We start from the raw sequence: 24,313 nt of genomic DNA, 5'->3' as shown, positions 1-24,313 counted from the left end.
TATTCAGACAGTGTTGGTGTTGACATGGAAAAAACAGACTAGAATTACTGCCACAACATTGTTATTGTTGGATCTCTTCATCTTGCAAGCAGAGACGCAATAGATGTGTTAACGGGACCGTAACTCTTTGAACACGGACACGGACGCGCGCACACACGCACAGTTCTTGAGAGGCGAAGATAAGTATCCAAATTTTAGAAAGCAGAGGACGGAAGTTAATATTATTCTTATTGAAATTATCACAAAACTCACGGAGATCAACAGAACAGCGAGCGATCACACGTGAACAATAAGAGGACGGAACATTATGGAAATAATAGTGCCAAGAGTCAAGTCAGAATCAAAATTCTACTGACGTTTTGCATGTGACGTCTTGGGAATACTTGTCGGCCATATTGGACGTCAAGCTGTAGTGACTACCACGTAAACTTACCTCGCATATATGAGATATCTCTCGTATTTTTAAGCCTCTACGATGGTTGTTGCTTTTTGTAATGTTGCACGTAGTAATCGGCAGGGTAAGTCAAAATCAAACATCTGGCTCCAAGAATTTTGAATCCAGAAATGTCCTGCATCACTAGGAACTTTTTCACAACGTATGAAATAAATGTTGCCCAACTTTATAACACTTATGTGTATTTTAAAAATTAAATTCGTTGTTTGAAAGACAAGAACGAAGTATTTCTGCGGTGAGGCAGCAAGACTAGGAGCCAACACAAACATTACTTAACGTTTATGCTTGTGAAGAGATCTTGATCCAGAGATTTAGAGCTACTCTCCCCTTTCCTCGGATCAAACTTGATTACCTCGTAGTCTCCATGCCCTCTACGTTATCTACGGATTTAGTTCTTAATTAATATGTAAAAAAATAATGTTAATATTAAGTATGACTATTATTACGCAGCTGTGTATAACCCGTGCGGGTTTATTCAAATTTTATGTAGTATTATTATTACATTCATGGAGAAAGCACTAAACCCACAGGGGCGCTACAGCGGCTGGGAAATAGGAAGTAATCAGATTTGACTCAAGGGACGGCAGCTCCAATTCCTTAGATCAAGAGCCTTTCACTTGAACACTGAGTGAAGGAAAAACGTAGTGAGCATTTAATAGGAATATTCTAGATCATCATACCACCTTTTGTTATATTTACCATTGTCATCACATTGTCACCAGTTGCTTATAAAGGTGGATGATATAAATGATAAAAAGATTACACTCACCATATAAGTGTATTTTAAACTACATACTGTTATCCTTGACTTGCATACTGAGGTAACAGTGGCAGAACACCAGCGAGTCAGGGACGACAACCAGCATGGGTCTAGCAAATTTAAATCTCAGAAACGCACTTGAGTTTTACCAGAGTAAGCGAGTCTAAGCTAGAAAAGATTATTTTTTTATTAATTTCATAGGGGCCCCTTCAAAGGTAGGGCGGAAAGAGATACAAGATGAATTGACCTCATACTTTCTGGTATTGTAAGAAAGTGTCTGGCCTGGCGAACAACAGCCAGTGAGCTTCGATGGCCCAAGCAATATCTTAGGGACAGAAAACAGTAGACCTGCGTATCTGTTGGTTTACCTGTCTATGTAACCCATGCTGACATCATGATTAATAATACATACGTCGAATTAAACGTTTCATCCTACTGCTCAGTCACTGTGTGATGAATATATATTGAATATTTATTATGCAAAGAGGCATTCATCACAAGCGCAGTGCCAGACATGTCGCGGTATTTCTTTTATAAATTTGCTTAACTGGGGTTAAATATAAACATTTCACAATACATGTAGCTTAATAAAGTAAATTTTAACTGAAACAAAAAAAAATTGTATTAGTAAGTTTATAACGAGAGTAAGATATTGACAATGAACATTAAAGACAGGTTGGTTTATTTATGCTTGATTGCTTTGAGTGCTCCCTGCCAGCACCTTCCCGCTACACACCTCAGTCTTACACAGCACTAGAATTAACTTGGCCGAGTGACACGCCCCCAGGGCGTGTCGTCCCGCTCTAGTAAACAGAGCACAATAAATTATGTGACAGTTGCGAAGTCGAGTGCCAGAGCCAATGAAGCGAAAATCGAAAAAAAATAAGAAGTGGTTGAAGAAGCAAGGGAAGAAAAATAAGCAAATTAATTAGAAGCAGCAGCAGCTTTTGAAGAAAACTGTTGGTCTGTGTTAGAGGGATTAAGAGCCCAGCTGAGAACATGGTTCTCCCCGCCCCCGCCCCCCAAAAAAGGGTTTAAAACACTTCAAGTCAAACTAGAGACCCTCGACCATGCATCAAGATCAGAGTTCTGGAATAAAACAGCCTTGTAGCGACAACCTCGCCTGCTAACAAGGACCTCGTTAGGCATCAGCACACAGATATTCATCAGCTGTACCTTGGCTACCTTACCAAAAAGAAAATAACTGAGAACGCGGCGGAGCAATATCAGCACTGCTATTACATTACACTGCCAGACAGCCATTAATACACTGCCTGATAGACTCCCAGGTGACACTACCAAGTCGCCTGCTACTCCCATAATCATGGCACCGAGAGCCTACCAAAACTGCTATTTCGCTGGCATTCCTGATGTTAGATGATCTAAGGACACCGATGCCCATCATAACTGCTTATCTACCCCTTAAAAAAAAGCGGGATTTGTGTTTAGTCAATGAGCAGAGATACACACCGTCTCAGTAGCTACACACCGGTGCCGAAAAGAGCCAAGTGCCCTACTACGGACACTATGACTTGAGTTTTTAAAAACGTAAGTAAGTATTGATACGGTTTTCAAGATGCTCAAGTCATATATATTTACAACATAGGACTGCTGGCTAATACTTGGCCCACGCATCCCAGATCCACATGAAAACTAATGAAAACTGGGTCTCTACTATTGATGTTACTTATACAACACATTGTTGGTTTCATATTACAGAACAGAAATAAGATGAGCTGGAGAACTTACAGTGAAGTATGACAGAATTAATCCTCTGTATGAGTAACGTTTCCTGATCCTACACTCTGGAAAAACGTAGAATTACGATAACTGAATTGACTTATGCAGCTGGAAAATAAGAAACCAGTATTATGGAAATAAAATGGCAGGTAAGTGAAACAAGCTGCAAAGTGGTGTCACTGAAGTGAGCAATTTAAGCCACTTTAGAAATAGATTAGCCTAGTATTGTACGAAAGCTAGACTTGTTGGCTGAGCATGACCTGCTTAGCATGAGCCAGTACGTATATTGCAATGCTCCTTTAGTCTTTAGTTTCTACACAAGGTGGCTACATTAGAAGACAATATGACTAACCCTTCACTCTGGGCCTGTCAATACTCACTGTCCAAAAAGCTTTATCAACTATGAAATCAGAAGGAATGAGCTTAAAAATTTAGAGATGATAATAAAATACATGGATGGCCATTGTCACAAAATTTTAACACATGACAGAGGACGGAGTGTTGAGCTGAATCCCAGGTCATTTGTGTTTAAGTAGAGTAAAAGTATATCATGAATAAGAAGTCTCACTCACACGGTAGGCGTTTTTTATATAAAGATATCCTGCTGTTGCACCATGTCTTATTAGCCACTGTGTTCTTGTACTGTATCAGGATGTGGCACCGCAGCCTTTTGACAATAATGTAAACAGTACTCAATGGTTGGCGGCGTGCCACAGGGCATTATCCTTCGTCATTTTGTCACAGAATACCCATTTTAACCACCTATTAAACACAATGAAGAATAAGGTCACAGAACCATTAATGAAATAAATCACACAAAAAAAGTGTAAATAAACCTGGCCGATGTTTAGGTATGTCCTGGACCATGAACAAATCACGGGTAAAGAAAAGGAAAAACCAGAGGTTAGGCCAAGACAGTGAGATATAAGAAGAGTCATCTGTGGTCTGAAAAAAATGAGCATTAAACAAGGAATTGGAAGAGGTAAGCATCTTTAAATGTAAGTAGGGTTAAGAGGCACGTAATGGATGTTGGATGTAAGGGCAGATTCACAATAAGGCAGCTGTGAAGGCTCCGAGAGTCAAAAATACTTTTGGAAGTCGACCAGTTTATGGGCCTATATATGGTATCTAACATGGCAGAAAAGGAATTCGGGTTTTGTGTTTTAACTCTTTTGTAAAGGTTGTTGCTAATTTCACTAATTTCTGGAGAGAGCAAAAAGAGAATAAACATCCCAGGTACGAGCATTGGCTACAGGACAGGTATGAACCACGTGATGTTAAAACTGCGTAAATCAGAAACGGAGGGACAGTAAGTTACAAGTGTTTTCACTGGAAAAGTGAATTTTAGGACAGGCGAAAGTACTTTTAGCACGCGAGTAGTCGAAATTTGTGAAATTAAGGAAAATCTTGTACATCACAAGTAACTGAATAATATTATACAGAAACAGAGATACTTGCTTCCTTGAGGTTCGTCAATCACCAGCGTCCAGCTACATCGTCTTGGGACAGTTGATGAACGGTTATATTTCTTCAAGAGATAATACGAATGATGATCACAGACAGCAAGATCTAACTACTGAGACTTGTATGAAGATGAATGGAAGAAACACTAAGCACTCTGAGGTCGGGGATAAATTTGATAAAGCGGAGGTTATGAAAAAGAAACACATTCTGAACCTTGCAAGTAAGGCGACCAAGGAACTTACATTTTTAAAGTGCCTCACTTAACAGCTTGATAAATGGAGAAACTTTATTTCTATAAAGAACGGTTTATTAATGGTACAAAAAATATGATGCTGACATACATTACAGAGCATTACGGGCGGTGAGATTTAATCTCATCCTATTAGGGATCAATATTTTTCGCCAATTTTTGCATGTTAGCTGCTTACCCTCCTTCTGGGTGGCAGAACCTTCATCACCGGAGCAAAGTCGACATTAATCTTGCCGTTATATTCAGGACAATGTTCTGAAGGTCCTCGTAGCACCTGGCTTAGCTTCGTAAACAAGACATATTACATCACAACTTGGGCAATCCATCAGCCGTTTTGTTCTATCTGGATCTTTCTTAGTAACATCACTTTAATAAAGTGACATCATTCCAGTCTTTAGTTAAAGACAGTTTTTTCGCCCATACAAAAACTTAAGTCACTGACCGGATAAAGCTTATGTGTGAGCGAAACGTTATCTTCGAACAAAGGTTTGCTCTGCAGATAGTATGATGCTTAAAATTAATCTGTAAACCTGTAAAATATCTTTCTAATGAAACAGCTAAAAGGGAGAAGCTTTGAAGAAAGAAAGAAAAATGACAAAAGAGAATGAAAAAGAGAAAAAAAAGATAAAGAGAAAGAAGAGAGAGAGAGAGAGAGAGAGAGAGAGAGAGAGAGAGAGAGAGAGAGAGAGAGAGAGAGAGAGAGAGAGAGAGAGAGAGAGAGAGAGATAGAGAGAGAGAGATTATTATTATTATTATAATCAAGGGGGAAGCGCTAAACCCGGAGGATTATACAGCGCCTGGGGGGGATGTGGAAGGCATTCAGGCTTAATTCGGGGAACTGGAGCACAGATCCAATTCCCTAAATCAAGAGCCCCTCACCAACATCAAGGAACCTTCCTTGAGGGGAGAGAGATAAAGAGACGTTGAATCTGCCCCCAACCTTTCACTTGTCACCTGACTGGGAAAAATTATGTATGCACCACCGCATGCCTTCACAGTTTTTCCCGACATCCTCCCTACCTCCCTCTTTCCTCTATCATGCACTGTCATTCAGTTTGGCTGCGTTGCGCTCGGGTAAGGATGCGCCATTTACAAGTTCTTTGCCCGCTGCCTTGGGAGAGGTCAGACCCACGTGACAGGTAGCAACACATGTTCATCTATTTAAGGAGGACCATCAAAATAAACAAGACTTTCCTGTAGGTTGTCTGCCAACAGCGCCGACGGATATTTTAAGGTACATTACCTAAATGTTACTTAAAATATCCAATGTAGCTTCTGGGGAGTAAGTTCTGAGTGTCTTATCGTTCCTTTATTACTTAGGTCTTTGTAGTTACTACGAAGCTGCTACCCGTTTCTGTTGCCTCTAGTTACTACTCCAACTGCTACCACTGTTACTACTGTTGAGTCTAGTTACTACCCCAGCTGTTATCACTATTACTACTTCTGTTGCCTCTGGTTACTACCCCAGCTGTTACCACTATTACTACTTCTGCTGCCTCTAGTTACTACCCCAGCTGTTATCACTATTACTACTTCTGTTGCCTCTGGTTACTACCCCAGCTGTTACCACTATTACTACTTCTGCTGCCTCTAGTTACTACCCCAGCTGTTATCACTATTACTACTTCTGCTGCCTCTAGTTACTACCCCAGCTGTTATCACTATTACTACTTCTGTTGCCTCTAGTTACTACCCCAGCTGTTATCACTATTACTACTTCTGCTGCCTCTAGTTACTACCCCAGCTGTGCAGTATTAAAGTGATTCTGTTGAAACATTGTTTTAAATAATCAAAATGGAATCATGTTTTATTTTTGTCTCGGCGCAAGATGTAGAGAGTATTGCACCTCTGAGGAACGATTCAGACCAACAGTAGGTTGAGTTTTAAGGTTACAAAGGTTAAAAAGAACACAGTGACTATCTTTGTTTTTAGAGGTGATTAATGTTGAAATAATAGGTGACATCTTTGCCTGCCTATTTTTTTGACAAAGTCAAGTATACGTCATTTATGTACGCAGGAATGGCTAGGTGTTTCTGTCCCACTCCTTTACGAGAGGTGTCTTCTTGCTAGTGAAGCTTTTCATCCAACGATTTGGTTCTACCCTAATCTTCCTAAATACCTTCCAGTCCCAGGCGTTCTTGATCCTTGCGAGTTTAGCCTTTCCCCATGAAAAGAACAATTCTGCTCCGCTGGATCTTCCGGTGTTTTTATGAGTGGTATCATGCTGGGCGACGTTAACGAGCAGTGACTGTGTCATGTGTTAGCATTCAACCACTTGGCTGACACTTCCCTGCTGGCGGGTGTCAGGTTTCGTTGCTTAATAAGACCAGAGGTTGGCTGAGGTGTCATGAGTACTGAGGTGAAGTGGTTGTACGATTATTATTCACAGAGAAGCGCTAAACCTACAGTACGCACCAGGGCCGGATTTACGCATAAACTAAGCAGCAACCTAGGCTTGTTTCATTTAATATTCAAGGCACTAGACTGATTGGCTACTGAGAGCTTGAAACCTTCTATTTATAACATTATTAAATTTACTTGCTACGGTCGTCAGCGGTTCACAATCGTATTACATAAATCATATTCACAAATGAAATAAAACAATTCGAATTGTTTCTCACACTTCATAATCCATAACTTGTTCCGTAACATCGGTCACAAGTGTCAGCAAATTTAGACAAAACAGGAAATAACCCTACCATTTATGCTGAGAGATGCTGGGTTCTTTGTCAAGCAAACAGTTGCTAAAAGGCACAAACTACTCAGTCATATCTCCACTTAAGATGACCCAGCATCAAGGGCAACTACAGCTTGCAGCCTCACTGTACGAGGAAGCTAAAAAAATCCCCCCCCTTTCCATACAATATTCAATATTGTCTCTATTTTTGTAATATTTACTGCCTTTAGACATAGTTTAAACCCTCGGAGATCAAAGTCCTGGGCGTTATACAGTACCTAAGGAATTGTACTGTAATAGGTTCGCCGGTCGTGTCCCGGCCCGGGTCTTTTCCAGATGGTGACCCGACGACCTAAGGAATGAAAGTCAATTTGGTCTGGTCCGAGAAAAGGAAGGATAGCTTCAATTCTCAGTATCAAAAGCCCTTCACTGGTATCAAAAATCTTCCATCCTCTCCCGTGAAGCGCGGTGGTTGCAGGAGGCACCATGACCTACACTAATAAATCCTTCCGTGCCAGCATCTCCTCCTGCCAGACACACCCCTCCTCCTGCCAGACACCGGTGTAGTTCACATGTTGATGTCCGTGTGGGTGTAAAATGCTGCGGGAGGAGGGGAGGGGGAGTTTATGTACTCAATTATTCTGGGTTGAGTCCCAGCTCCTTGGGTGGTGTAGTGGAGGGGGTGCTAGATGCGCTGTGTGGGTGTTGAGGAATGACAGGGCGTGGGAGTGATATATAATTTGGAAGCACAAGTGTTTTTGCAAGTGTAGGTGTGTTATTGATAGGTGGTGTGGTACCTGCCACCTGCATGTTGGCGCAGGGTACGAGCTTCCTGGGGCAGGTACCTACATCGTGCTTGCTACTGCATACGACTTATTATTACCTCAGTCTCTTGCATTATTGAGTACGTATCCCTACTCAAGTGTTGTTTCAGACTCGAGTATTATTATGAAGTCTCTTATCGTCTGAATATTCATGAACGTACGTGGCAATACGCACATAACTGTCTGTAACAGTGTGGAGCAAATGCGCTGGAAAACAGAGAAGAATGACGAAGTTGATCCCATGTATCGGAAATCTTTCCTACGAGTATAGACTGAGGGCGTTGAATACAGGCAATTGCAGTGCTGAAGAAATATAATTTGAAAAGTAATTTTGAGATAAGGGACGTCCCTCACCCTTGATAGACGAGGCTCAGTCTCTTAGCCAGGCCAAGGTATTCTATAAATGTATAAATGGTTTACAAAACCGACAAGTTGATAAATGAGACACTTGTGCCACATTTGGGTATCGTTATTTAAGAATAAAGATACCCAAATGTGGCGCAAATCTCTTGTTTATTTCATTATTGCTGCTAGTTAAAGATCATACTGTTGCTTTTACCTTTCCCTTATCTCTACCGTATGTGATGAATTCCTAGAGATTAACCTTCAAGTTGCAAAATTAACCTTTTCAAATGTTATTCTAACTTTTTTTGTATACCTTTCACTCTGTAACTGTATATAGGTAGCATGGTTTGCGAGGCTACTTGATATTGAGATTCATTGTATGTATGCCTTATGTATTTTACGTGCGATCTCAACTATTCGTTTCGTCATGTCTATTTTGGTTTCATTCTTAGTACAGAATTATGCTTTTAAACTTATTCTATATTTCCTCTACACTCTATCTGGTAGATCGATCAAGCTTATGATATCTTGATGCTGGCTGATCTTCACATGGGAATTATTATGAATCTTCAAATCTTGTTTGTTTTGAATCGGTTGTTGTCGCTGTCTCGCCTCACGTGACAAAAGTGATCAGAGCAAAACCCAGTGTATTGTTACCTTAACAGATAGCTTTTTTTTTTGGGGGGGGCACATAAATCATATGCCTACCTGTTCTCTGTCTTGCTGACAGGTACGCAGGCACGGGTTTACAAAATAATCGGGAAACTAGTTCACAAATTAGTCCACCAAATGAGACTGCAAAAAATTTAAAATAAACTCAGTGAAAACAAGGGTATCATGGGCACACTAAAAGAACATTGTATCAACATCCCTGGGCCCAGACTACTGAACATCTCACGAGAAGATATCAGAAATACTTCTGAAACAAATGTAGAATTCTTCAAGGGATAAACTCAACACGTACCTCCAGCAAGTGCCCGATCAGCCAGACTTTGATAGATATGTGGGGTCAGTAAGCCGCCAGCAGTAACAGCCTGATAACCAAACAAACACGCTATCAAACGTCTTGCCGGCAAGACGTGATTGTAAGTCTAACAATAAGGAAGTGTAAATGTATTTTTTTTAGTGCTCTAATAAATTCATCTATATGATTCAGTGCTGCTATATATGATAATTCTATGTAACTGTATTTGTGTATACCTGAATAAACTTACTTACTTACTTACTTACTTACTTAATCAGTGGTTATAACAGCCAGGTATTTGGAACACGCAAAAGGTGGTAGAAAAAGTGTTCCCTACTTTTTCGGGATAATATATTTTCAAATAACTTTGTAACTTGTTGCTTTGTTAACTCTTTTTATTGTGATTAATGACACCAGGTTCTTTGTTACGATAAAAACAATAAAATGATAATCAATTCCCATGTACAGGAAGTTAAAATGTTATTTTACATTATGCGTACGAACACAGAGGAATACAATAGATCTTTATGTAGGCTTAACAGAAAGTCAGTTAATTTATTTGCCTTCGCTAAAAAAATCAATTCCAGTACCAGGCTATAACGGCGCCACAATACATACCTACCCGAGGCGTCCAAATTTCTGTCTGGCGCTTGGCTTCAGAAGTACATCAGTAGAACATCGTAATTGTCTTAACCAGACTGGCAAACATAATGATAGTGTTCAGACAGCTAAGGTTCAGTGATGAAACAAAACGTAGTTTACAGATGAAGGCCATTCAAATAAACATTGGAGAGAAAAATATTTAGTATGGAAATAATGAATAATGTCAAGAATAAACAGTGAAGGAGAAAAGTTGATTAAAAACTGACAAAGGCTTTAGGATTCAGCATAAAGGAATGCAATGTCAGCAATAAAAAAAAATATGAGGTAGGCAATTTGTCCTTGATGTAAATTTATATGTACCCTGAGGTTTATAAACAAAATATGAAGAAATGTTAAAACGGGATTTAAAGAAGTAAAAAGAATATTTTTTTTTAGCATTAGGAAAGATATATCAAATGAAAACAATTAAAATGAAGGCAAATGCAGGAAAAAACAGTTAACTATATAAAAAATCGAAGAGAAACGAATGAAGCCAATATCTGGGAATATGCAAGATCAACTCAGAGAACAAAATAGTGACAGATTTTGATCCACCAGTGTGCTTACTAGTTTTAGTGCTGTGGTTAAGGAGAAATTAGGGAGAGACTTGTGTGTTTACTTGGAGTTTACCTGGAGAGTTCCTAGGGTCAACGCCCCCGCGGCCCGGTCTGTGACCAGGCATCATGGTGGATCAGAGCCTGATCAACCAGGCTCTTACTGCTGGCTGCACGCAATCCAACTTACGAGTCACAGCCCGGCTGGTCAGGTACCGACTTTAGGTGCTTGTCCAGTGCCTGCTTGAAGACTGCCAGGGGTCTATTGGTAATCCCCCTTATGTATGCTGGGAGGCAGTCGAGCAGTCTCGGGCCCCTGACACTTATTGTATGGTCTCTTAACGTGCTAGTGACACCCCTGCTTTTCTTTGGGGGGATGTTGCATCGTCTGCCAAGTCTTTTGCTTTCGTTGTGAGTGATTTTTGTGTGCAAGTTCGGTACTAGTCCCTCTAGGATTTTCCAGGTGTATATAATTATGTATCTCTCCCGCCTGCGTTCCAGGGAGTACAGGTTCAGGAACTTCAAGCGTTCCCAGTAATTGAGGTGTTTTATCTCCATTATGCGCGCCGTGAAGGTTCTCTGTACATTTTCTAGGTCAGCAATTTTACCTGCCTTGAAAGGTGCTGTTAGTGTGCAGCAATATTCCAGCCTAGATAGAACAAGTGACCTGAAGAGTGTCATCATGGGCTTGGCATCCCTAGTTTTGAAGGTTCTCATTATCCATCCTGTCATTTTTCTAGCAGATGCGATTAATGCAATGTTATAGTCCTTGAAGGCTAGATCCTCCGACATGATCACTCCCAGGTCTTTGGCGTTGGTTTTTCGCTCTATTTTGTGGCCGGAATTTGTTTTGTACTTTGATGAAGTTTTAATTTCCTCATGTTTACCATATTGGAGTAATTAAAATTTCTCATTGTTGAACTTCATATTGTTTTCTGCAGTCCACTGAAAGATTTGGTTGATGTCCGCCTGGAGCCTTGCAGTGTCTGCAATGGAAGACACTGTCATGCAGATTCGGGTGTCATCTGCAAAGGAAGACACGGTGCTGTGGCTGACATCCTTGTCTATGTCAGATATGAGGATGAAGAACAAGATGGGAGCGAGTACTGTGCCTTGTGGAACAGCTTTTCCCCGTAGCCGCCTCAGACTTTACTCTGTTGACTACTACTCTTTGTGTTCTGTTTGTGAGGAAATTATAGATCCATCTACCAACTTTTCCTGTTATTCCTTTAGCACGCATTTTGTGCGCTATTACGCCATGGTCACACTTGTCGAAGGCTTTTGCAAAGTCTGTATATATTACATCTGCATTCTTTTCGTCTTCTAGTGCATCTAGGACCTTGTCGTAGTGATCCAGTAGTTGAGACAGACAGGAGCGACCTGCTCTAAACTCATGTTGCCCTGGGTTGTGTAACTGATGGGTATCTAGATGGGTGGCGATCTTGCTTCTTAGGACCCTTTCAAAGATTTTTATGATATGGGATGTTAGTGCTATCGGTCTGTAGTTCTTTGCTGTTGCTTTACTGCCCCCTTTGTGGAGTGGGGCTATGTCTGTTGTTTTTAGTAACTGTGGGACGACCCCCGTGTCCATGCTCCCTCTCCATAGGATGGTAAAAGCTCGTGATAGGGGCTTCTTGCAGTTCTTGATGAACACGGAGTTCCATGAGTCTGGCCCTGGGGCAGAGTGCATGGGCATGTCATTTATCGCCTGTTCGAAGTCATTTGGCGTCAGGATAACATCAGATAGGCTTGTGTTAACCAAATTCTGTGGCTCTCTCATAAAAAATTCATTTTGATCTTCGACTCTCAGTCTGGTCAGCGGCTTGCTAAAAACTGAGTCATATTGGGACTTGAGTAGCTCACTCATTTCCTTGCTGTCATCTGTGTAGGACCCATCTTGTTTAAGTAGGAGCCCAATACTGGATGTTGTTCTCGACTTTGATTTGGCATAAGAAAAGAAATACTTTGGGTTTCTTTCGATTTCATTTATGGCTTTTAGTTCTTCCCGCGATTCCTGACTCCTATAAGATTCCTTTAGCTTAAGTTCGATGTTTTCTATTTCTCTGACCAGTGACTCCCTACGCATTTCAGATATATTGGCCTCTTTTAGCCGCTCTGTTATTCTTTTCCGTCGCCTGTAAAGGGAGCACCTGTCTCTTTTTCTTTTACATCTACTTCTTTTTCTTAAAGGAATAAGCCTTGAGCATACATCGAGTGCCACAGAGTTAATCTGTTCTAGGCATAAGTTGGGGTCTCTGCTGCTAGTCTATCTTCCCAGCTTATATCGTTTAGGACTTCGTTTACTTGGTCCCACTTTATGTTCTTGTTATTGAAGTTGAATTTGGTGAAGGCTCCCTCGTGACTAATCTCATTATGTCGGTCTGGGGCTCCGCGCATACATGTCTGAACCTCGATTATGTTGTGATCTGAGTATATTGTTTTTGATATGATGACATTTTGTATCAGATCATCATTGTTAGTGAAGATGAGGTCTAGTGTATTCTCCAGTTTAGTAGGCTCTATTATTTGCTGGTTTAAGTTGAATTTTGTGCAGAGATTTAAAAGCTCGTGTGTGTGTGAGTTCTCGTCAGAGCTGCCTCCTGGTGTTATAGATATATATGTGGACAGATAAACACTTCTGCAGTATATGTAAAGTTCCTCGAGCTATGCCGAGGTCAGCATTTTAATGAAAATCAACGTTTTGAAGCATCACACTCTAGCGGAGGGAAACGTGCTTATTATTCCCACCCCATCAACTAACTACACTACACGAATACCACCTGGTGGTTCACACTTACACTCACTCACCCATTTGACCATAAACAGAAATATTAATCTCAATCTTAAAATAATGAATCCTATAATACTCCAATACTGAAACTATGTACTGTGCCAAAACAAAAGCATTCACATTGCTAAACTCACAAACTAGTATTTAGTCACTTAGCCATAATACCAACTTACCTCATAATTTGTAATATTTTAAAATAAAGAATTAATTAAACTAAGTCTGCCCGAAATGCCTAGCCATGCTAGGCGTTCTAGTGGTACACTCTGTAATCATTATTTAACTACATGTAAACCACACAACAACCAAATTCTGTAAATTTAACATTGTAATCTTTATAGAGAATAAACTTTGAATTTGAATTGAATTTGAATCTCAGAAAACTCTAATTATTATTATAATCAAGGGGGAAGCACTAAACCCGTAGGATTATACAGCGCCTATGGGGGGATGGAAGGCATTCAGGCTTAAGTCAGGGAACTGGAGCACAGATCCAATTCCCTAGATCAAGAGCCCCTCACCAGCGTCAAGGAGCCTTCCTTGAGGGGAGAAAACTCTAAAACCCAGACGGATCATTCAGCGAGCGTGTAAAACCCACTATACAATGAACAGAAGATCTGAATAACTTACAGAAGTTGCCAAACATCTTAGGACAAGTTTTTTAACATCACTGAATTTACAAGAATGTTATTCTGCCTCAGAATAACTAAAGTATATCAAGGCCAGAGCCCCTTCACCTTACCCAAGCCACCAGCAACAACACTCTCCTAACATTCAACCACAACACCAGAAGAAGCAAGATTAACAAAGAAAAACAAAAACTACAACCAGAAAAAAACAAAAACAATGAACAACAAGCATGGATAACCACAACACGAGGAGCAAGAATAATAGCAACTCACTAATACCTTTAAGACTTACCTCTTTTCATCCATCTGAAGTAATGACACAAAGAACTTTACAGGTGGAGTTTCTTTGAGTAGAATATAGAAACTCTATTTAAAACTAAACATCTAGTATTTTGCTAATAAAGGTTTACTCTGCACATACACGTCGGAATTATATTAAATCTTAGTACACACACGAGATATACATCTTGTGGAGTGTAGTGACCGTTGTCCAGTTACTCTGCCAAGCTGCTGCTCCATTCTTTAACGGAAGTTAATGAATTATTTACCCTTTAAGGGAGGAGAATGTGCTTTAATAGCGAAGAAAACTTTATCAAAGGAAATGGAGCAATCTTTCCTTTCCTTGGGAAAAGCTTTATTTTTTTTATTTCTCCTTGACGGGTATGTTTGGTTAAGGAGCAATAATGTGAGGTTATATTAGATTAATGAACACTAGGTTATGTCTGATCTAATTATAAAATTCCTTTCCTTGAACTATAAAAAAAACTGCGTCTCTGTACCTAACCCCGAGAGGGCCACTGTTTTCAAAGCTATACAGATTTTACAGATTCACAGGATCATGTGGTTCCTGGATGCGAGAGGAAACCATACCACGGGTGGGGTTAGAACCCGCGATCAGAGTCATACGAGAGGAAGGTTGTCTCACGTTCAGCTGATGGTAGATCGAGCCACCAATACTCCCAAAGCTGAATGACCCACGCGGGTTTTACGCTGCATATAAATAGTATAATAATTTACCTTAACCCATATTTTCTCGTACAGTGTGGGAGAAATGAGAGGCATTATTATTATTATTATAAAAAAGAAGCGCTAAACCTACAAGGGTCATACAGCGTAAATGGGATGCAATTAGGTTTGATCCAAGGAAGCGAAGCGTAGCTCTACATCCCCTGATAAAGAGCCATTCACAGGCAGCAACACACCCCTCCCTTTCCTCATATCACATATACCCCAAACCCCCTCCTCCATGACGCATCCACACGGTTTTTACCGCTTATATCCAGTTTATGAGGAACTTGCGAGTCACTACTGTACTCAAACAACACCCTCACCCCCACCACGGCTCCCACCCCCAGCTACTCTCTGGCTAGATACCAGCTATAACTACTTCATCCCAGCCCTCCTCCTCCACCACCGTCCCTGGCGAAATACCAGCCAAACCTACCTCAACCTTCCCCTCTCTCCTCCTCCACCACCCCATGCGTCTCCCGCGCCCACCCCAAGCATCTCCCGCCCCACCGTCCCTGGCAAGAGATCAGCCAACATCCCCCATCCCCTCTTCGTGCTGTTACCCCCTACTCCCTTTCCCCATCTCTACCATCCTCCTTCTCCTACCCCGCGACACTAACACTATCCCACCATGCAGACCACCCCTGTTCTACTCACCAAGGCCCTCACCCCACCATCAGACTGGGACGTCTGGCCTCACTACCATTATGCGCGTCAAACTAACCTAGTAAAAGTCAAGACTGTTCAGAGCCATTGTAGTTTTATCCGGTTTGTGGTCACTGAAAGCTTGTGGCTTTCCAAATCACAAAACGGGTAGGATTCGAACCCATCGTAGACGAATCCTGTAACTTGATCTGTACAAGCATATGTACAGATCTAGCTGATATCAGTAACGTACTTTATAGAAAGCCCCTGGTTATGAAGAGCATTTCGGGCTAACACCCAGGTACCTAGGTGAACATGGACATCAGGTGTCGTAAGAAAACGCCCTAATGTTTTCACTCTTACCGGGGATCGAACCGCCGACCTCAGTGTGTGAGCTGAGTGCGCTACCAGCGTAGGCGCCACTGCGACCACAAGACGAATTCTACGCCATCATGGCTGTGACGCGCTCTAACTCAAGTCCCCCCAAAGCCTACATATTAGATTTTTTTAGAATCTTCAGCCTACATTTTCTTGAAAGACGTAAAGGGAATATTACTAAAATATAATAATTAAAAATTAGTATGCATATAAAGCTGATGTGGTGCTAAAAAGATTACCAACACAGAACTCGAAACAATGAAGTCAAGCTGGGTGAATTTAAAGGTAGAAGCAACATAACATCGATTTGGTAATACAGCTGCATACGAGTGGACCAAACTGCCAAGTAGTGTCGGTGGAGCTCTCTAGCACTTTGTAAGTCTTCAAGAATATGGCCTACTTCAGAGCTCTTTTTTCTTTCTTACGTGACATTAGTTAGCTAAGATGGGTCGTTCCCTAAGTACGCACTGCAATACAAAATTCGAACCAAGCGCCACCAGCTTGTTCCTGCTCTCAGCTGGTGTCTTCTGCAGTAAAGATGAAAACATTGTTCTTAATATTAATTTGGAGGATTAATAAACCAGCGTATGACGCACCCAATATTAGACATTCTCTGTAACAACATCGCATTTTTTTTTTTAATAAACTTGTATAAAACCGTCTTTAAGATTCTCCCCAGGATGTGACTCACGACATCTTGCTAACTTCTGGGTATCTATTTGCTGCAAGTTTGGTAATAGGTGCAGAAGTTCTAAGGATGGAGGAGTAAGACATGTGCAACTCACACAACTCTTTGGTATCGTTATTGTCGAAACGTTTCGCCCGCGCAGTTAGCCTCTTCAGTTGAATTTAGACGATTATAACAATGGAGACAGGAGAAGTAGAGGAGTAATTTTGAAGTGATCAGTGTAAATCTCCCACCTTCTGTTAAGGTTGAGGGACTGATTACTTCAAAACTGACAGACAGGCAACAGAGAGTTTACATAAACGGAGAGAAATCTGAGCGGGAACGCGGTGTTCCGCAAGGGTCAGTGACGGGCCATTTGTTGTTCACAAGTTACATAAAAAACAGATGAGGGAATAAATAGCGACATAAGCAAGTTTGCCTATGACACCAAAATATGCCGTCGAATTAATTCTGACCAGGACACCAGAGCGCTACCGGACGATCTGAATAGACTGATGCAGTGGTCGGAAAAGTAGCAGATGCAGTTTAATGTAGACAAATGCAAAATTCTAAGCTTTGGAAATAAAAATAACTGACACTTATAAACTAAATAATGTCGAGTTTAATATCACTGATTGCAAAAAAGACTTAGGAGTTCTGGTTAGCAGCAATCTAAAGCCAAGACAACAGTGTAAGTGTTCGCAATAAAGCGAATAGCATTCTTGGGTTCATACCAAGAAGTATAACAGGAGTTCTCAGGTTATTCTTTAATTCTATATATCGTTGATTAGGCCTTATTTAGATTATGCTGAACAGTTCTGGTCACCTTATTACAGAATGGATATAAATTCTCTGGAAAGCGTACAAAGAAGGATGACAAAGTTGATCCCATGTATTAGAAGACTTTCCTACGAGGATAGGTAGATTGAGGGTCCAGAATCTGCACTCTCTAGAAAGGCGTAGAATTAGAGGGGATATGATTGAATTATATAAATGGAAAATAGAAATAAATAAAAGGGGATGTAAATAAAGTGCTAAAAGTATCTAACCAAGTCAGGACTCGCAACAATGGTTTCAGGTTGGAAATAATGTAGCTCTTAACATTACTGGTTGCGAAAAGGATTTGGGAGTTCTGGTTAGCAGTAATCTAAAACCAAGACAAAAATCCACAAGCGTTCACAATAGAGCGAACAGAATCCTTGGCTTTATATCAAGAAGCATAAATAATAGAAATCCTCAGGTTGTTCTTCAACTCTATACATCCTTGGTTAGGCCTCATTTAGACTATGCTGCACAGTTTTGGTCACCGTATTACAGAATGGATATAAATGCACTGGAAAACGTACAAAGAGGATGACAAATTTGATCCCATGTATCAGAAATCTTCCCTATGAGGATAGACTGAGGACCCTGAATCTGTACTCTAGAAAGGGGTAGAATTAGGGATGACATGATTGAGGTGTATAAATGGAAAACAGGAATAAATAAAGGGGATGTAAATAGCGTACTAAAAATGTCTAGCTTAGACAGGACTCGCAGCGATGGTTTTAAGTTGGAAAAATTCAGATTCAGGAAAGATATAGGAAAGCACTGGTTTGGTAACAGAGTTGTGGATGAGCGAAACAAACTCCCCAGTACAGTTATAGAGGCTAAAACGTTGTGTAGTTTTAAAAATAGTTTGGATAAATACATGAATGGTTGTGAATTGGACCTGGCTAGCTTGTGCAACTAGGTCAGATGCCGTGCTCCTTCCTTAAGTGAATGTGACCTGACCTAACTAGATTAGGGCATTGGCTTAAGCCGGTAGGAGACTTGGACCTGCCTCGCATGGGCCAGTAGGCCTTTTGCAGTGTTCCTTCTTTCTTATGTTCTTATGTTTGGGCCAGTAGGTTACTTGGATCTGCCTAGCAGATCCAGTGTGAAGAGCAGACTTTGGTGCTCTTCACACCAACTCCAAGACTGAGGGACTGATTACCCCATCTTTTGTATATAGTTCTTCTGTCTTTAAATTATGTCCTTGAATTTGTATTGATAAAGCCACTGGATGGCGAAACGTCTACATTAAAGATATCCAGAAGTTGAATATGTGTCTAATTTTCATCATGGGCCAGTAAGCATGCTACAGTGCTCCTCCTTTTTACTTATATTCTTAAGTATTCAAGATTGAGACACTTATGCAGCATATGGAAATCTTTATTCAGGAAACGTTTCGCCACACAGTGGCTTCATCAGTCCAATACAAAGAGGAAGGCGTAAGGAGAGGAGGAGAATGAGGTAATCAGTCCCTCAACCTGGAGTCGATGTGTTCAGTCCATCAATCTTGTAGAATGTACATTCTACAAGATTGATGGACTGAACACATCGACTCCAGGTTGAGGGACTGATTACCTCATTCTCCTCCTCTCCTTACGCCTTCCTCTTTGTATTGGACTGATGAAGCCACTGTGTGGCGAAACGTTTCCTGAATAAAGATTTCCATATGCTGCATAAGTGTCTCAATCTTCAACTTGTCCGTTTTTCAAACCATTCATCACACACTTAAGTATTCAATCGAAAAAGCTTGTTACACAGGTGAAATGTTTCGACAATAAATACAGATACCTAAGTATTGCTCATGTGTCTTACTCATCAATTTGATCATACATACCACCGTGCTCCCGTGTTCAAACAGTGATCCTCATGACTTCTTATATCCAGACAATGGCGCTCCTGTGTTCACATGTGGTAGGAAGTAGAAGAGTCTTTTCCTCAAGAAGCTGGAATGCACCTGCCTAAATAATTACCCAGCGCGGACTACTACCGCTGGTAGCAGTAGTAATGTTAGCAGTTAGCAGTGCAGTAGTAATAGTAATGTTGAAAATGGTATACAATACCAACAAGTTGAAGATTAAGACACATGTGCAACAATTGGGTATCTTGATCGATGAAACGTTTCGCCTACACAGTAGGCTTCTTCAGTCAAATATAGAGGCAGCAGTAGCAATAAAATAAATATGATGGAATCATTTCATCAGCCTTGGAGAAAAAATATTTATTTCATTACTACTGCTGTCTCTGTATTTGACTGAAGAAGCCTACTGTGTAGGCGAAACGTTTCATCGATCAAGATACCCAATTGTTGCACATGTGTCTTAATCTCCAACTTGTCGGTATTTCATACTATTTTCAGCAATACCGTCAGACACTGCAGCACAACATTATCTTGGTACAGAGGACATCTTCCTTGCCATATATAGTAGTTATGGTTGAGGAAGGTTGGAGTCCAGATGGATCTGCCTTCTTACTTCTACTGGTGAATCCCGTCCCCTACAACGTCTTCGAGATATTCACCTCACCTTCGACAGTATTTAAGCCTCAGTTCTCATGCTTCAGCTTCATATCCTTCCAGACCACGGAGCTGAATTTTTCTCCAGGCTCAGGAATTGACCCCCTCAAATACTTTTTCTCCAAGGTTGATAGACTGATTACATAATCTTTATTTCATTACTACTGCTCCCTCTGTGTTTGACTGAAGATACCCATTTGTTTCACATGTGTCTTAATCTTCAGCTGTAGTAGTAGTAGTAGTAGTAGTAGTAGTAGTAGCAGTAGTTGTTGTTCGGGGCGGGGTTGAAGATGTCTGAGGGTATATAAGGTCATGTATAGTACACAGTCATGCGTAGTGACAAACAGCGTCTTCTCCGCTCATCCCATTGGGATCTTACCTGCACTTGTTCGTTCGACAAACAGCGGGCAGAAAATAGTAGGGATTAGGACTAGAGGAGACGGCGAAATGACTCAAGCAGTGCACTCTGATGGTTGACCTTGGTGGAGTGTATGGTTTCGAAAGTATTTTATCGGTAATTCTTGAATGCCTCCCGACATAATTTTTCTGTTCCATGTATGGGGGCGAATCTAGGGTAAGTGGTTACCTTACTGTGGTTTATTTACATGTCGTTAATTTATATTTTATATATTGTGTATGTAATCCAATAGCTTTTATGTTGGAGGCTGCATCATTAGTAAGGTAGACGTGCGACACATATTCGTAAATAGTAACTTACCTAAATAGGATTTTATGAAATAATCATCATGTTCATGGTTTTATCCACCCTTGTTGGGCCAGTAGACCTACTTCAGTACTATATGTATATATATATATATATATATATATATATATATATATATATATATATATATATATATATATATATATATATATATATATATATATACATATGTCTATGTTAGAGTTAAAATTTCAGAATTGGTAGGCGCAGTGATTTTTCACACGAAGGGTGAAAGTTGTGGCGTACATGTTCTGAAAGCTTACTGGAATGTTCTCTCATGGGGCACATGCTGTTGTATGCTTAAGCCTAGCTCATGGTACACCACAGAATTAGGAATAGGAATTTTTTCCTTCTGTGCTGTATTACATTTTAAGTATTTCTGATATAACATCACCTTGTTGTTCCTTTCCAGGACTTGACACGCCATCTAGCCAGCCAATGGCGCAACAGATTTGTTCTGACGTCATTGTGGTAGTGGTCATCTAGCCAACCAGTGGCATAACAGAATTGCTCTGACGTCATTCGATAAGTGACCAATCAGAGGCAGTCTGTGGCCCAGCCTCCCAGCATCTCCCACTCACGACTCTGTATATAATCAGACACGCCGGGGCCCAACACCAGTCAGCCCTGAAACTCAAGACTCGGGTGGACGGTCTTCTTACAAGCTTGTGCTTCAGAATTACTGAAAACGTACAGCAGATTAATAGAAGAAAAACACGTAATTGTTTTAACCAACAGGACATACTTTTGGCACATCAAATCTGATCATACAAGTATACTGAAGTGAGCATTGGAATTTTCCACGCGCACTACTGCACAGGTGACATAACTGCGCATAGCGTAAATAGCACAAGAGTTGGTTCTTGTGTGTATCAGCTCCTAGACAGAACCCCAGGAATGTGCTTCACAAATATGGGAGGTCCTGAAGTTGAGATTACTGGGGTGGCGACCCTGTGCTTTGAAGAAGCGGGGACCTGGTTTCAAGGGTCCATTACTGCTGAAGACGACACACAATATGTCATCCATGGTACTAAGTCTAAACGCCTGAGTCAACCTCAACTTAGCCCAGGTGAGTCACAGCAGCGACAGCTGGGTACCTTTACTGTCGTATAGACTAACATACGACTTGCTTGTTAGCAAGGTTAGCCAGCCTTCGTGGAAGGCCTAAACTATGTACTGTATATATAAAATTTAGTTTCATACATGTAATATGGAAATTTTGGTTAGTTTTCGTAGTTAATTTGCTGAGCAGCATAATTATTTATTGTTCAGAGCTTTACGCTGCCATTAACATTTACTACTAAATGACTTGTCCATATATCTACGCCCCTAGATTAAACCTGGGTGTACTAAGGTGGTAACGCCCTCAGTTCAACCGAACTTTGGCAGTTTCAACGATAGGTTGGATATATTGAATGGTTGGGCGTAATCATATGTTGGTAATGGGTCGAAGCATTAATCTTTAAATTTTTCTTTATTAGATGGTTGTGAGTGTGATCTGGACAACGGATCTGGAGTTCCCGTTACCTTTGACATACGTGTTATGGATTGCGAAGTTGGGGAAGAATACGTGCTCAAGCGAGTTCATGGCAGGAATGGTGAACTGTGCACCTTCGCATGTGCTGCCGTCAGCTTCACCACAGAGAAGGTATATCGGGGCCAAAAGGCCGACATGATTACCCAGCGGTGTCTTGGCCACAAGATGAATGGACGCCGCAACCTGGTATACCGGGGACCCATCAAGCTGCGCTGTGTGCCTATCCGTCGCAACACACAATGGGTGTTGTGAACTGTGCCTGCATAGGGCTATCAGGCCCACGCAGGGGACCAAACTCCAGGTTGCTGTCACTTCTCTGCACCAGTGGCTCCTTGCTGCATCGAGGGCAGGTGGTGACCGACTGAAGACTCGGTCGTGACACGCCGTAGACCATATTTCCTTGGCGGAAGTTGCTCAACCATGTGACTCCTGCAGCCATGGTCTGCGTCTGCAGCATAGCTAGTCCGAATTGGGACAGTCGGATGACACTTGGCTGGTGTCATCTGTAAAGGGCAAAGTCAGACCACAACAGAGGCAGGTCCTGAATTACTGCATGTATCCTGTAGGAAAAGGTCCTGTACTCAGGGAAATATTCTCAAATCCAAACGAGGTAGAAGCATTGTGGAGAAAGTGTCAGACCATGTCACATGTTCGCACATGCCACCACTTCCAAATATGTTTTTATTTCATCATACGTCATCATAATCTTGACTCATAAGCATCATACAGAGTTCATCATACAACCCATAATCGTGTTGCTGTTACTGTGACTGCTCTGTATACATGTACCTTTACACCATTAAGCATAGTTTAACCATGTATCCTTATACTGATTTGCGAAATAGCACATCATTGTCAGCAACTCTGAGTGCAGATTTGAACCCATGGTACGCCAACTAGCCTTAAAGTTTTAGGCTTGGTTTACGATGGGTTCAAATAATGCCTGTTCCTTGAGCCTTGTATTTTCAACCTTATTATATTGGTGGGGAGATACAGACAGCTTGTTGAAATATGTCTCAGCTGAAAAATCTGGTTCATATTTATTATATTAATGATTATGAAGTGTCAGTAAAGGTCAACACAACAAAAAATTGTTTTAAATCCTTTAACATAAATTGATGATTGTAAATTTAATTGTAATAATATGTAAATTACAATTACCTACGTGCTGCACTTATTCATTTGTATAGGTATGTATTCATCCATACATATGCTTTCAATACCCCATGACTTGGTATTGAACTCAGCTCATTTAATGAGTGTTCACGGTTCGATCCCTGGGGGGTGGGATGCTAGTGTTACCTTAGCATTGTTGGTGAAAGGCTCTGGGTCCAAGGAATTGAAGCTACCCTTCACCTTATTATATTCAAAGGGGGAGCACGTACCCGTAGAGGTCATACATTATTATAATTATGGGGTGCTAAACCTGTAGGATTATACAGCGCATGTGGGAGAGGAATGGAAGGTATTCAGGTTACTGGAGCACAGATCCAATTCTCAAGATCAAGAGCCCCTTACCAGGGTAGATTATACAGTGCTTTGATTCAAGGAACTGGAGCACTGGTCAAACTCCCTAGGCCCCTTGGATAAAACCTTACCTCCCATTCTCATGAGATGTATGATTTGTACAGGTTATTATACAGTAAAGAGTATTTTAATTTACCTGTATTAAATATCCATTCTTGCAATAAGTCTGAAAAAAATTGAAACCTGTTTGACTCTTTATGAAGTGCAGGATAGATTATACTAACAGCATGGTAAACCAATATGGGTTATTGGATGCTTTATTCATTTCAAGCTCCAAAATGCACTACGTTTTGTCCAATGAACTAATAAAGAAAAATCATTAAGCGTATTTATTAATTAGGGGTTGCCAAATGAATTGCCTCTACTATTACTGTTGTAACTATTTTACACAATATGGGAAGGAGCCTTGTC

The 24,313-nt window shown here is 40.8% G+C and overlaps 1 protein-coding gene across 1 annotated transcript in view; it reads left to right on the top strand.

Moving 5' to 3' along the window:
* The window catches only part of LOC128695599 (uncharacterized), a 108,871-nt gene extending 85,405 nt beyond the window's left edge, over window positions 1-23,466 (top strand). Inside the window, exons 2-3 of the mRNA XM_070084868.1 lie at window positions 21,251-21,907; window positions 22,320-23,466. Of these exons, the coding sequence (XP_069940969.1) occupies window positions 21,736-21,907; window positions 22,320-22,627 (480 nt within the window). The 5' untranslated portion in view covers window positions 21,251-21,735 and the 3' untranslated portion in view covers window positions 22,628-23,466. The remainder of the gene's footprint in view (window positions 1-21,250; window positions 21,908-22,319) is intronic.
* Window positions 23,467-24,313: the final 847 nt, after the last annotated feature.

The sequence above is a fragment of the Cherax quadricarinatus genome, chromosome 14, assembly GCF_038502225.1.
Source record: "Cherax quadricarinatus isolate ZL_2023a chromosome 14, ASM3850222v1, whole genome shotgun sequence".
Classification (NCBI taxonomy): Eukaryota; Metazoa; Arthropoda; class Malacostraca; order Decapoda; family Parastacidae; genus Cherax; species Cherax quadricarinatus.
The sequence above is the reverse complement of the archived record's forward strand: the minus strand, read 5'-3'. Positions and strand labels throughout refer to the sequence as shown.